Consider the following 14,747-nt stretch of genomic DNA (forward strand, 5'->3'; position numbering starts at 1 on the left):
AATCTGGCAGATGGATGTCAAAACAAAGTTTCCTTGACGGTTTCCGTGAAGAAAGGCTGTATGTGATACAACCAGAAGGTTTTGTCAATCCTAAGGATGCTAAAAGGTATGCAAACTCCAGGGATCCTTCTATGGACCGGAGCAAGCATCTCGGAGTTGGAACATACGCTTTGATGAGGTGATCAAAGTTTTTGGGTTTATACAAAGTTTGCAAGAAACTTGTATTTGCAAGAAAGTGAGTGGGAGAACTACAACATTTTTGATAAGTATATGTGGATGACATATTGTTGATCGGAAATGATTTTCTGGAAAGCATGAAGGGTTGTTTGAATGAAGTTTTTCAAAGGAAGACATGGGTAAACTGCTTACATATTGGGTATCAAGATCTATAGAGATAGATCAAGACGCCTGATAAGACTTTCACAGAGCACATACCTTGACATGATTTTGAAGGAGTTCAAAATGGATCAGTCAAAGAAGGAGTTCTTGCCTGAGTTGTAAGGTGTGAAATTAAGACTTGAGGCTCGACCACGGCAGAAGAAAGAGAAAGGACGAAGGTCGTCCCCTATGCCTTAGCCATAGGCTCTATCCGATATGCCATGCTGTGTACTGCACCTGATATGTGCCTTGCCACGAGTCTGGCAAGGGGGTACAAAAGTGATCCAGGAATGGATCATTAGACAACGGTCAAAATTGTCCTTAGAGGAATAAGGAAATGTTTCTCGGTTTTGGAGGTGATAAAGAGTTCGGCGTAAAGGGTTACGTCAATGCAAGCTTTAACACCTATCCGGATGACTCTGAGTAGCAAACCGGATACGTATAGTGGGGCAACCATTTGGGATAGCTCCAAGTGGAGCGTGGAAGCAGCATCTACGATATAACATAGAGATTTGCGAAGTACATACAGATCTGAATGTTGCAGACCCGTTGACTAAAACCTCTCTCACAAGCATAACATGATGAAACCCCGTAACTCATTGAGTCTTAATCACATGGTGATGTGAACTAGATTATTGACTCTAGTAAAATCTTTGGGTGTTAGTCACATGGCGATGTGAACTATGGGTGTTCGATTCATCACAGTGTAACTAGATTATTGACTCTAGTGCAAGTGGGAGACTGTTGGAAATATGCCCTAGAGACAATAATAAAATGGTTATTATTATATTTCCTTGTTCATGATAATTGTCTATTGTTCATGCTATAACTGTATTAACCGGAAACCATAATACATGTGTGATTACATAGACCACAACATGTCCCTAGTGAGCCTCTAGTTGACTAGCTCGTTGATCAATAGATGGTTGTGGTTTCCTGACCATTAACATTAGATGTCATTGATAACGGGATCACATCGTTAGGAGAATGATGTGATGGACAAGACCCAATCCTAAGCATAGCACAAGATCGTGTAGTTCATTCGCTAGAGCTTTTCTAATGTCAAGTATCATTTCCTTAGACCATGAGATTGTGCAACTCCCGGATACTGTAGGAATGCTTTGGGTGTATCAAACGTCACAACATAACTGGGTAACTATAAAGGTGCACTACAGGTATCTTCGAAAGTGTCTGTTGGGTTGGCACGAATCGAGACTGGGATTTGTCACTCTGTATGACGGAGAGGTATCTCTGGGCCCACTCGGTAATGCATCATCATAATGAGCTCAATGTGACTAAGGAGTTAGCCACGGGATCATGCGTTACGGAACGAGTAAAGAGACTTGCCGATAACGAGATTGAACAAGGTATTGGGATACCGACGATCGAATCTCGGGCAAGTAACATACCGATAGACAAAGGGAATTGTATACGGGATTGATTGAATCCTCGACATCGTGGTTCATCCGATGAGATCATCGTGGATCATGTGGGAGACAATATGGGTATCCAGATCCCGCTATTGGTTATTGGACGGAGAGGTGTCTCGGTCATGTCTGCATGGTTCCCGAACCCGTAGGGTCTACACGCTTAAGGTTCGGTGACGCTAGAGTTGTTATGGAAAATAGTATGTGGTTACCAAAGGTTGTTCGGAGTCCTGGATGAGATCCCAGACGTGACGAGGAACTCCGGAATGGTCTGGAGGTGAAGATCGATATATTGGACGAAGGGTATTGGAGTCCGGAATTGTTCCGGGGGTACCGGGTGACGACCAGCGTGTCCGAAAGGGGTTTCGGAGGCCCTGACAAGCGTTGGGGGGCCTTATGGGACAAGGGGAGGGGCACATCAGCCCACTAAGGGGCTGAGCGCCCCTCCCACCCCATCTCACGTAACCTGGAGAGGTGGGGGCGCTTGCCCTAGGGCAGCCGCCCCTCCCAGCTTGGGGGGCAAGTTTCCTAGGGGTGGGGTGCGCCCAAACCCATCTAGGGTTTCCCCTGTGGCCGCCGCCCCTCCCCTAGGGAAACCCTAGGGCGCCTCCTCCTCCCCTCTTTCCCCTATATATTGTGAGGGAGAGAGAGGGCAGCCGCACCCATCTCCTGGCGCAGCCCTCTCCTCCTCCAACTCCTCCTCCTACTCCGTAGTGCTTAGCGAAGCTCTGCCGGAGAACCACGAGCTCCATCGCCACCACGCCGTCGTGCTGCTAGAGTTCTCCCTCAACTTCTCCTCTCCCCTTGCTGGATCAAGAAGGAGGAGACGTCCCGGGCTGTACGTGTGTTGAACGCGGAGGCGCCATCCGTTCGGGGCTAGATCGGATCTTCCGCGATTTGAATCGCCGCGAGTACGACTCCATCAACCGCGTTCTTGTAACGCTTCCGCTTAGCGATGTTCAAGGGTATGAAGATGCACTCTCTCTCTCATTGCTAGCATCTCATAGATTGATCTTGGTGGCACGTAGGATTTTTTTTGAATTATTGATACATTCCCCAAAAGATCTTTGATCGGGCAACGACAACGCTTGTGCATTGTTTTCTTCTTGGAGGCGTTGCTTTTGGAAAACCTTCTTTGTAGTCCGGATGTTGTCTTTGGTGGTGGTTAGAGTGTTGCTATTGCGGATGATCGATCACCTTAGCAGTTTTTTATTTTCTTTTTTTCTCCTGTTTTATTATTTCTAGCTGTGTGCATCCTGATGTTTTTAGACATCTTGTTGATGCAGATGCTGAGTATAATTGATATGTACTTAATATTAATATATTTCTCTTTTTCAAAAAAAAAGATTAGAGTGTACTTCCTCTGTAAAGAAATATAAGAGCGTTTAGATCACTACTTTAGTGAAGTGATCCAAACGCTCTTATATTTTTTTACATAGGAAGTACTAATATTTAGTTTTGTTTTTGTTTGTTCTGATGTTCATGTGCGATCTCCCCCTACCTTAAACCTTGAGATTCCAATATCTTCCCCTCCTCCTCTGCTGACCAGTAACCACCTCGATGGCTTGATTAGCTCAACGGTTAATTAGCCCGGCTTTTTAGCTGCTAATCACTCGGAAAAGCCGACGCTTTAAATCCCCCCGAGCACCTCCCCCCTCACCCTCTCCGCTATTCAAACACGCCGCCCTCGCTCGAGCAAGACAACAAACCCCACGCGAAGCAAAGCAAAAGCGAAGCAGAGCGCCCCAACCCGAGCCCCGACACCGCGAGCGGCTAGGGTTCCCCGCCGGACGGCATTGCGGCCACCGGCGGACCCGGGGGGCGCGCGATTTGGATGGTGGGCTGAGGCGCCGGGGCCCAGATCTGAGATGGCAGACGGCGGCGGCGGCGGCGAGGAGGGGAATGCGTCGGCGCACAGGGGCTCCTCGCGCAGGCGCGGCGCGGCGCAGGTGGGCCTGGACGCCGACGAGCTCCTCACGCTGATGCACGGCTCGGATCCCGTCAAGGTCGAGCTCAACCGGCTCGAGAACGAAGTCAGGGGTGAGTTGGTTCCCCTGCCTGGCTCGCCGTTGCTCTGGTTCCCGCTCGTGTTCGGTGGATTGCCGCCGCCCTTTCGAATCTGACGGCGGAATGGTTGGTGTTTTTGGTGTGGTTTCAGATAAGGATAGGGAGCTGGGCGAGGCGCAGGCGGAGATTAAGGCGCTGCGCCTGTCGGAGAGGGCGCGGGAGAAGGCCGTCGAGGAGGTAAATCCCCAAGCTTGCTTCTGATTCTTGTCTTGTTTTTCTACGACCATTTTTTCCACTTTCGAGCTTGGAATAGTGTCGGTGCAAGAGAATTTATAGCCAAATAGGAGATTTTGGGGGCATATTTGCTCGATGCGGAGGTGATTTTGGCCGAGTGTCAGGGCCAAGATAACAATCTTCCCCTTGTTTTTTGCTGGACATTATTTTGTGGGATTCATGGATGCGGACGGTTTTTCTATCCATTGCGGCATACTGAAACTCTGAAAGTTCAACATAAGCTTAATGTTTTACTCAACATGTTTATTTCTTGCTAGGCTGTGTTTTTTACTTTCTTTCTTTTTGGCTGATCTTATACTCTGGTTGTCTTGTTCATTGGGAGAGGTACTAGTGAATCAGAGATTCAGAGTGTTATGACCGTTCATGCAGGGCTATGAAGTCCCTGTCTTTTGCAGTAGTTTTTCAAGATATGTTTGAGCTAAACCAACTTGAAGAATGTGTCAGGTCGCCAGGATGGCAAGAGCTAAATAAAGTTGCCCCTGTCTTAGTTCATAGAATTGATTCCCATTACGCTTGTTCTGAAGCTGTACTTTTGCAAGTGCTAACGTCTGTGGCACTCAAAGCTATTTTGATGCCGAGTGCTAATAGATATTTTGATGTTCAGTACGTCAGTCCTGGTTGTAATTTATCTGGTGTGTAGTTTGCATGTTTGTTGAGCCTGCTCAGTGCCCACTCAGATTTCTTAGTATGCACAAGGGGTGAATATGATGTACAAATTGCTCTCTATTTGATGAGCAAACTGCAATAACCAATACTTGGAGGTATCAAGGATTCAACCTTAATTCCTTGACCCAATTTTCAGGATTCCTTAGGTGCTGCCACAACATAAATGTCCTGTCAGTGGAATTTAACTTCATCTTATTATTGGCATAATGGCAGAGGAAATCTCACAATGTTACAGTCTTTAAAAAATATATCATTTTGAAAACATGGATTTGAATATAAATTTTGATCGGAGGCGTGTGAATTCATAAACGCTAATTGTTTGAATTTTTAGTTTTTTAAGATTTAATAAAGAAAAAAAAAATGAAAATTACATGATTTCACCTAAATGATGGTTGATTTGGAGTAGGCTTATATGTTGCCTATTATAATTTAGGTAATTTTAAATCTTCAAGATGCTTGGATATTTAGTTAAAATAAATGTTTTTTTTGCCAAAAATGGTATGTTGTTTTCTTACAGTTAATTTTGAAAATTTGGACACATTTTATCATAACTTTAGAAGTATTGAACAGCTACAAATTTTGTAAGAACTACAGAAAATTTGGCTGCTAGCTTGAGGATCCCACGTGACAGATATGTATATCTTCCAGACTCCGTTTCATACAAACGAACTGATGGATGTGAGGTGTATTGAAATGTTTATGTAGAATTTCTTTGGAATGTAAACTTAAATGTGTACTTATATGATTTGTTATGAAATTTACTTGTTCTTTTAAGGTCCTTGATTCCTTTTTCCCCCTTTGCAACTCAACTTGTAGGCTTCTGAACAAATATGTATCCTATCCTAACATGCTTTTTAAATTGCCAAACGAAGTAGCTCCTGGAAAATTGAGCGACCCAAGTTGTGTTGTTCAGATCAACTAAAGATCCTTTAACTGGGCCTTTTTTTCAGTTAGATATTGGTTGATCTTTAGTGCATCTCTGGTTGCTGTGTTTGCTTTAATGATGTGTCTGCCTTTTCTGTACCTTTTGGTCATGTTAGTGCTGTGTATTCTATTGCCCCTGCATTTGGTCAACTGAGTCTGACTGTTTCTTCATAAATGAAGTAACTGGGTATGCTAAAGACCAGAAGTAAAATTTGAATCTGATTTGCGAAGGTTAGAATCTGTATCTGCTGAAGGTGATTGTGCCATTTTGTATGGCAGTATGAGATACCTAGGCATGAGCAAGGAATGACATGTTGAGTAAAGCTTGTTTGTTTTGATATGTCAGATACTTCTTATTTATCAAATGAAAGTTATCTTACTATGCTCATTTTTATTGGATAGTAAGCTATCTCTGTGGCCCCCTTTTGACTATTTCTGATTGAAGTGTCCCTCAGGGAAATTTTAACCCAGTACTTAAAGTCACTAAGTTTTGTTAAGATGACCTGACACACATACCAACACTAGCATCAATGCATATGTTACTTTTGCTTGTTGTCATAATGCAAATTGGAATGTTCCCTTGAACAGAACTAGGGAAAACCAAGCAAAAACATTTCAAGTTTTAAAGATCAATGTTTGTTCTCCGTTTGTCAACATGATTGCTGATTTGTTACATTGCGATGACAGCTCACTGATGAATTGGAGAAGCTGGATGAGAAGCTCAAGTTGACAGAGTCTCTCCTCGATAGCAAAGTATATTCCCAACCTCTTTTAGCCCCCCTCCCCTCCCGAGCGCTCCCTCATAAGCATTTGTTCTATTTTTGCAGAATCTAGAACTGAAAAAAACAAATGATGAGAAAAAAGCAGCTATGGCAGCCCAGTTTGCAGCAGAAGCAACACTGCGTAGAGTACATGCAGCCCAAAAGGATGATGATATGCCACCTATTGAAGCCATTCTTGCACCACTTGAAGCTGAGTTAAAGCTTGCTCGGCAAGAGGTATGTGTGTTATCCACATCTTAACTCTCTTGTAGACTGATGAAATTGTCATATTTTTATCCTACTTTGCACCCAGCATATCCACGGATCCAAGCCCTTGTGTCCACTGGATGCATGTTTGGTATATAATTGACAAAAGCTTAACTTGATTCTTTTTAGATTGCAAAGCTCCAAGAGGACAACAGAGCATTAGATCGTTTGACAAAGCAAAAGGAGGCAGCACTGCTAGAGGCAGAAAGGACTGTACAAACTGCATTAGCAAAAGCTGCTATGGTTGATGACATGCAAAACAAGAACCAAGATCTGATGAAGCAAATTGAGATCTGCCAGGTATGAGATATCTTGTATTTTCCAAGCTTGTTGGGAGAAAACAACTCTGTCAAGTTATTCAAATATAGCTGCTCAAGTGGTTTCATCCCTGATTGCAGGAAGAAAATAAGATTTTGGATAGGTTGCACCGCCAAAAAGTTGCGGAAGTCGAAAAGCTTAGTCAAACAGTCAGAGAGCTTGAAGAGGCTGTCCTTGCTGGTGGTGCAGCTGCTAATGCTGTTAGAGATTACCAGCGGAAAGTCCAGGAAATGAATGTAACATACTAGCATTCAACTGTTGTATTTTCTTTGAATCCTCATTGATTATTTACGCAAAAAGATGACCCATGCTATTTTGTGATCATGACACACCAGGAAGAAAGAAAAGTTCTTGACCGTGAACTTGCTCGAACAAAAGTTACAGCAAACAGGGTTGCTGTTGTAGTTGCAAATGAGTGGAAAGATGGCAATGACAAAGTAATGCCTGTTAAACAGTGGCTTGAAGAGCGCAGATTTCTGCAGGTAAGATGATTAAAGCTTTCTTTGTTCACTGAGATACCCCGGGTGTTGCTGCGGAGTTGGACATATAGAGTATTAATTCAGTCCTTACGATCTAGACTATGTGTGTCATTTCTGCATAAGCAAAAATGAATCTTAACATGAAAAGTTGTGCATGTCACATTAAATGCAATGTGATTCTAAACCCACTAAGAATGCACTAATCCATGTTGCATGGTAGAGGATTCTTATGCGTAGACCGGACGGATGCTAGTGGATCAAGCTAGCTAACCTAACGGCTACAACAATTTTGATGATGTGGAAGCAATGGCATTTAAAACCCATTGGAATGCACTAATGCATGTTGCACGGTAGAGGATTCTCATGCGTACATCGGACGGATGCTAGTGGATCAAGCTAGTAAATCTAAGGCTACAACAATTTTGATGATCTCGAAGCGCATGTTGAGATAATTAGAAGTAGTGGGTCTCACTCTCTGAGGCATACATGATTCAAGTTTCATGCAATGTTTTTTTCCCACCATATTCTGCAGGGTGAGATGCAGCAACTTCGTGACAAACTTGCTATTGCAGAGCGAACGGCTCGATCGGAAGCTCAAGTAAAGGTAAAGATGTCTGTCATGTTGAATTTGAGCTACACTTTAAGACAAGTTGATCTTTTGTTGAATAATTTCCTATATATTCTCCGGACTCAGGAAAAGTATCAGTGGCGCCTAAAAGTTCTAGAAGATGGATTGAGGGGGCCGCCAAGTGGTTCTAGCCGTCCTCCTACAGAAGGAAGGAATACAAGTAGTGGATCTTCCCGTCGTCTATCGCTAGGTGGAGCTGATAATATGTCCAAAGTCTCCCCGGTTGGTGCATTAATGAGGAGATCTCCATCTTTCAATTCTAGGCCCTCTCTTTCTACTGGCAGCAGCTTGGTCCTCAAGCACGCTAAAGGAACTTCAAGGTCTTTCGATGGTGGTACGAGGTCTTTAGACAGGGGAAAGGTCCTTGTGAATGGACCTCATTTACTCAATAGATCTACAGATGCTGTTGGGGACTGCGAGCCTACTGATAGCTGGAAGGCTAGTGGAGAAGAGAAAAATACTGAAACCACAAATAGTGATTCAACTGATATGGTCTCTGGCGTACTCTATGACATGCTGCAGAAGGAGGTGGTTTCATTGAGAAAGGCATGCCATGAGAAAGACCAAAGCCTAAAGGACAAGGATGATGCAATTGAGGTATGATGCTGGAGTTTCTGCTTATTGCATTTTGAGGAGACGCCGTGGTACAATGCTTTCTTACTTACCCCCTCATTTACAGATGTTAGCAAAGAAAGTAGACACCTTAACCAAAGCCATGGAAGTGGAGGCTAAAAAGATGAGGAGAGAGGTAGCTGCTATGGAGAAAGAAGTTTCTGCTATGCGCCTTGAGAAGGAACAAGAGAACAAGGCCAAGCGCCTTGGTAGTTTGAGAGGACCTGGCACAGTTTCTCAGGCACTTCCCGGAAGGTACGCCAAGAATGCCTTACATTTTGAGAACTTGATCTCTTAACATTTACCTCCAAGGCTCCAACACTGTATTTTTTGCTTAAACTTCAAGTTTGCCATCTGCCCGACAACTCCAAGTATTGTTAACTTGAATTACTCATCATGTTTCCATCAGTACTGCTTAATGACTTTAGGGACCACCTTAGCCTAGGATGGTTCCTCCATCATGGGATCCCACGATTTTTGTTGCGATAGCCCCGTCATATTTTTAGATGACTTGTACTTGTGAGGGATGAGATGGTGATGGGCCATCTGGTCCTGCTCAAACCAATCAAGTTCTATCTTAATGCATTAAATTGCTGCCCTCTGCATGGTTTCTGAGGAAAAAACAAGTGAGTTAGGTTCGGAGTTTGGATCAGATGTTTCATTCACCGTTTGGCTCCTCAAACCAAACCTTACAAAGTATCATTAGGTGGATTGAGATTTGCCTTTATTAGGCTCAACAAATAATGCCTTGTCTAACCATTTGCTTGCTTGTAAACAATGAACTTTTCCCCGTGGTAAGATTGAGCACTGACCCTCCTAGTCTTGCTGACATCATTTTCTTAAATATTACTCCCTCGGCTCGCAAATATAAGATGTTTTGGATATTTCCAATACGGCCTACATACGGACTGAAATGAGTGAACAAGCACACTAAAACGTGTCTATATATATCCGATTCAGAAAAAAGTTAGAACATCTTATATTTGTGAACGGAGGGAGTAGTTGTTAATTGCTACTCCCTCCGGCTCCGTTCACTATTATAAGATGTTCTAACTTTTTTCTAAATCAAATATATGTAGACTCGTTTTAGTGTGTTTGTTCACTCATTTCAGTCCGTATGTAGTCCATATTGAAATATCTAAAACATCTTATAATGGTGAACGGAGGGAGTAGTAGTTATTGCAGACATTATCTGGCACAAAACTAGCATCAGGGCCCGTTTGGAGGAATAAAGCTTTGGTATTTAGTGTGAACTTGACTGAAATACCAAAAGTTTACCAAGAAACAGTACTCAGTACCATTCTTCAAAACAGCTAGAGTTTTACCTATAGTTTTTTAGTACTGTGTAGCCTATGCTTATTTTTGTTGCCCAGATATTATCGTTTCATTGAGACAAGCCTTACTAAATCCACCTTCCATTCTGTTGCTTCGTTGCAGAAGTGCACCACGTGGTGGGTTGGCGCGCAATGTCCAATAACGCATCGCACCTCTAACACCAGGCAGCATGGAATTCTTTGATAGGTTCTGTTTCCCTTCGTGTCCCCCAATTAATTTTGTGATTGAGATTAGCACAGATGACCCTCTGATACCTAGATTGGGGAAAAGAGTAGGCTTTGCATCATCTGACACCGACTTCGCTGTAATGTACTCCCTCCGTAAACTAATAAAAGAGCATTTAGAATACTAAAATAGTGATCTAAACGCTCTTATATTAGTTTACAGAGGGAGTAGTGGTGAAGGTGTAGTAAACCCTTCGGGTAAGGCTTGCTTAACCTTGCGGCACGCTCTCATTTTGTCAAGGCAGTGCGCGTTGTGGTTGTATAGGCTGGAGGAAGACCGACCCCGCGTCTTCGGGGATCTTCTCTTCTCCCCATCTGTAATTTTTTAGCTAGTGTGGTTTCTTTTTGCTTGTCCGGGTTGTGGTTTGTGAATATCATTTGTACCCTGCTGTGGTCGCCCTCTGTACCATTCGTTCGTTGTTGCTGGGCTGGAGTTGGTTTTTGGAATCAAAGGTGTCTTGCTTGAGGAGCTGAATCAAAGGTGTCACTAGCATGATACCGCTAGTGATCTGCTCGAGTACCCAGGTCCAGCCAGTGAGGCTCGAGTGGAGTTTTTCCCCGCTGGAATCTTTAGTGGACCTGGCTGCGTCGCTTTGCTTGCGTGGATTGTTGTTCGGCCGTTTTCGTTGTCGACCTTCCATTCGTCGAGTGACATGCCCTCTCATCATATTCGATTCTTTGGCTGGTAGAGACCATGATTTCACGTCCAAGTGCCGAATCCCTTCTAGTTAGGGCATCTCAAATGCGGATCAGCACCAGTAAATGCCTAGGGCTGCCGGGATGTTTTTAGCTATCTAACACGGATCACCAAATCGGCCTTTGTCTGGTTTGAAATCCTGCATCCAGGCCCCAAATCGAAGGGCGCTCTGGGGAGTTCGTATGTCTGCCACGTTAGACTCCAACATCCATGTCACACCCAAAGCTTGCACGTTTTCATAGTCTTACCCTCCTCTTCTGCTCTCTATCTCGCGCTCCCAAGCCGTCACCATAGCCCCCTCACCCCCCCCACCCCATGCCGCGTAGGCCTCTTTGGACCCCTGCTGATGCTGCGCAAGCCTTGGTAAACACTGACGTTGTACTACCCTCTGCCTATGCGGATGCCGTCCACAGCGGTCACCAACAGGTGTTTGGCAAAAGCCATAATGCAAGAATTTGAAGTTTTCGTTGTTCACATTGAAGCAAACACAATGGATTAAGACGAGGAGTACTTCTACGCCGGATGATGATGACGATTCTTGAAGAACGAAGTGTGCAGAGGAGGATGCATGTTCTTAACTTCAAGGGTTCAACAAAGGGACATGGCACAGGGGCATATGACTCCGTGCGATGACTACTTTGCCCCCGATGTGCTATTCAAAAACTATTTTTGATGTCGATTCCAGATGCAGCGACCATTTTTCATGTGCTTCTCCACATGCGTCAGGGCCTATGATGATTACTTCAAGATGGAGAAGGATGTAGTTGGCCACATTGGGTTCTCAGGTCTTTAGAAGTGCATCACTGCTCCAAGAATGCCTGATATGGCATAATCACAAATTCGTGGGATGAGTACCTCCGGATGTCTCCGAGCAGGCGAGCACATGCCTAGAGACCATGGCTAGATTTTCTGTTTAAGTGGTTAAGGTGTTTGAACTTGAGTACTTGAGAGAACCAAATGTTGAAGACACAACATGACTCATGGCACTTGGGGAATCAAGAGGGTTTCAGGTACGCTCGGATCTCTGAAGTGAATGCACTGAAAATGGAATAACTACCCATATGCTCAAGAAGGGCAATACTAGGGTCATCATAAAAAGCCCATGATCATCTTTGAGGCAGTTGCATCACAATACCTTTGGATTTGGCACTCTTTCTTTAGCAAGCTAGGGTCTCACAATGACATCAACGTGCTGCATCAATTTCCATTGTTTGCAAGGTTGTGTGCGGGCAAAGCTCCTGCATGTAACTATATCATCAATGGAGATGAGTACAACATGGGGTACTATGTTTGTGATGGTATCTATCCTCCGTGAACGACCTTTGTCAAGACCATCTCCGAGCCAAGAAGTAACAAAAAATTCCACTTTGTTGCAAGACAAAGAAAAGGCACAACAGATCGTGCAGAGGTGTATGGCCGTCACGAGAAGGCATCACTCTTTTGAAGAAGCTTCTTCAATCTATGAGACCGTAGAGTCAAATCCTCAACAACAAGTCTGAAAGTGGTGGAGCTATGATGGTCAACCTTGTTGAAGGCCATAACATTCGGTGATGCCCAAATCTTCCAAAGATAATGAGGACTAAGGTGGACCAAACAGATAGATCCAATCCAAGCGGTATTCGGCAATACCCAAATGTCATAAATGCAATGGGTGGGATGATGCCTATGCGCTGCCAAATCCTATCTGCATGCAGACATAGGATGAAGATATGTAGAGTGTCCTTGGAGGCATGTCCACATTGTGGGCACAGGGCATCGCTTGAGATATGTTTGTGACGAAGGTTGACCTTGGAGTTAAGCCGGTCCCTGAACAATAGCCATGCAAAATCTTCACGTGGTTGGGCACCTTGGAGGACCAAATGGTCATAGCGTGAGTGTCAATGTCCTCCTCAACCATAGATAGCATGTATATGCCGCTCAGGTGGAGAAAGAGCGACCACCAATGAGGAAACATATCATGATCTGTGGTAGGTGTGAAGTCCCACAACAAGGAAAAAAGAGAAGCCAGCTCTGCGGATGCAACATTAGGGAAGAATATGACATATATACTCCCTCCTTCTATATATATAGGGCCTAGTACGTCTTTCGAGCTAGCCTTTACCAATAATAAAATCATTACTCCCTCCTTCAAAAAATATAAGGCACGCTTGACTTTACACAGTCTTTGATGCATGACTTTAACTACTAATATATATCAAAGCACATGAATTGTACATGTATAAATGGCAGAATCGTATTTTTCTTGCAAATTTTTTTATTTCATATATCTCTATACTAATTTTATAGACATACAATAAGTGAAAATTATAGTTAAAGTTGTGCAGCGAAGACCAGAAGAGTCAACCGGCGCATTATATTTTGGGAAAGAGGGAGTAGTATATGAGACGATGATATAAAAATTATATCATTAGAAACTTCTTTCACATACGAATTTGATGGTATGCTTTGTGTAACATGCATGCCATATTGTTGGAAATATGCCCTAGAGGCAATAATAAAATGGTTATTATTATATTTCCTTGTTCGTGATAATTGTCTATTGTTCATGCTATAATTGTGTTATCCGGAAATCGTAATACATGTGTGAATACATAGACCACAACATGTCCCTAGTGAGCCTCTAGTTGACTAGCTCGTTGATCAACAGATAGTCATGGTTTCCTGACTATGGACATTGGATGTCATTGATAACGGGATCACATCATTAGGAGAATGATGTGATGGACAAGACCCAATCCTAAGCATAGCACAAGATCGTGTAGTTCGTTTGCTAGAGCTTTTCCAAATGTCAAGTATCATTTCCTTAGACCATGAGATTGTGCAACTCCCGGATACCATAGGAGTGCTTTGGGTGTGCCAAACATCGCAACGTAACTGGGTGGCTATAAAGGTGCACTACGGGTATCTCCGAAAGTGTCTGTTGGGTTGGCACGAATCGAGACTGGGATTTGTCACTCCGTATGACGGAGAGGTATCTCTGGGCCCACTCGGTAATGCATCATCATAATGAGCTCAATGTGACCAAGTGTTTGGTCACGGGATCATGCATTACGGTACGAGTAAAGTGACTTGCCGGTAACGAGATTGAACAAGGTATTGGGATACCGACGATCGAATCTCGGGCAAGTAACGTACCGATTGACAAAGGGAATTGTATACGGGATTGATTGAATCCTCGACATCGTGGTTCATCCGATGAGATCATCGTGGAACATGTGGGAGCCAACATGGGTATCCAGATCCCGCTGTTGGTTATTGACCGGAGAGTCGTCTCGGTCATGTCTGCATGTCTCCCGAACCCATAGGGTCTACACACTTAAGGTTCGGTGACGCTAGGGTTGTAGAGATATTAGTATGCGGAAATCCGAAAGTCGTTCGGAGTCCCGGATGAGATCCCGGACCTCACGAGGAGTTCCGGAATGGTCCGGAGGTGAAGAATTGTATATAGGAAGTCCAGTTTCGGCCACCGGGAAAGTTTCGGGGGTCACCGGTATTGTACCGGGACCACCGGAAGGGTCCCGGGGGGTCCACCGGGTGGGGCCACCTATCCCAGAGGGCCCCATGGGCTGAAGTGGGAGGGGAACCAGCCCCTGGTGGGCTGGTGCGCCCCCCTTGGGCCTCCCCCTGCGCCTAGGGTTGGAAACCCTAGGGGTGGGGGGCAAGCCACCCCCTTGGCCGCCGCCCCCCTTGGAGATTGGATCTCCTAGGGCCGGCGCCCCCCCAGGGGCCC

At 44.4% G+C, this 14,747-nt stretch overlaps 1 protein-coding gene across 1 annotated transcript; it reads left to right on the top strand.

The window, feature by feature from the left end:
• The first annotated feature begins 3,461 nt into the window (after positions 1–3,461).
• On the top strand, positions 3,462–10,786 carry LOC123145430 (microtubule-associated protein 70-2). The gene is made up of 11 exons (XM_044564838.1): positions 3,462–3,845; positions 3,964–4,049; positions 6,384–6,449; positions 6,524–6,694; positions 6,854–7,024; positions 7,123–7,278; positions 7,378–7,524; positions 8,054–8,125; positions 8,216–8,746; positions 8,829–9,016; positions 10,199–10,786. The coding sequence occupies exons 1-11, from the start codon at positions 3,674–3,676 to the stop codon at positions 10,236–10,238; spliced, it is 1,800 nt and encodes a 599-aa protein (XP_044420773.1). The 5' UTR covers positions 3,462–3,673; the 3' UTR covers positions 10,239–10,786.
• The last annotated feature ends 3,961 nt before the right edge of the window (positions 10,787–14,747 follow it).

The sequence above is a fragment of the Triticum aestivum genome, chromosome 6D (genome assembly GCF_018294505.1).
Source record: "Triticum aestivum cultivar Chinese Spring chromosome 6D, IWGSC CS RefSeq v2.1, whole genome shotgun sequence".
Lineage (NCBI taxonomy): Eukaryota > Viridiplantae > Streptophyta > Magnoliopsida > Poales > Poaceae > Triticum > Triticum aestivum.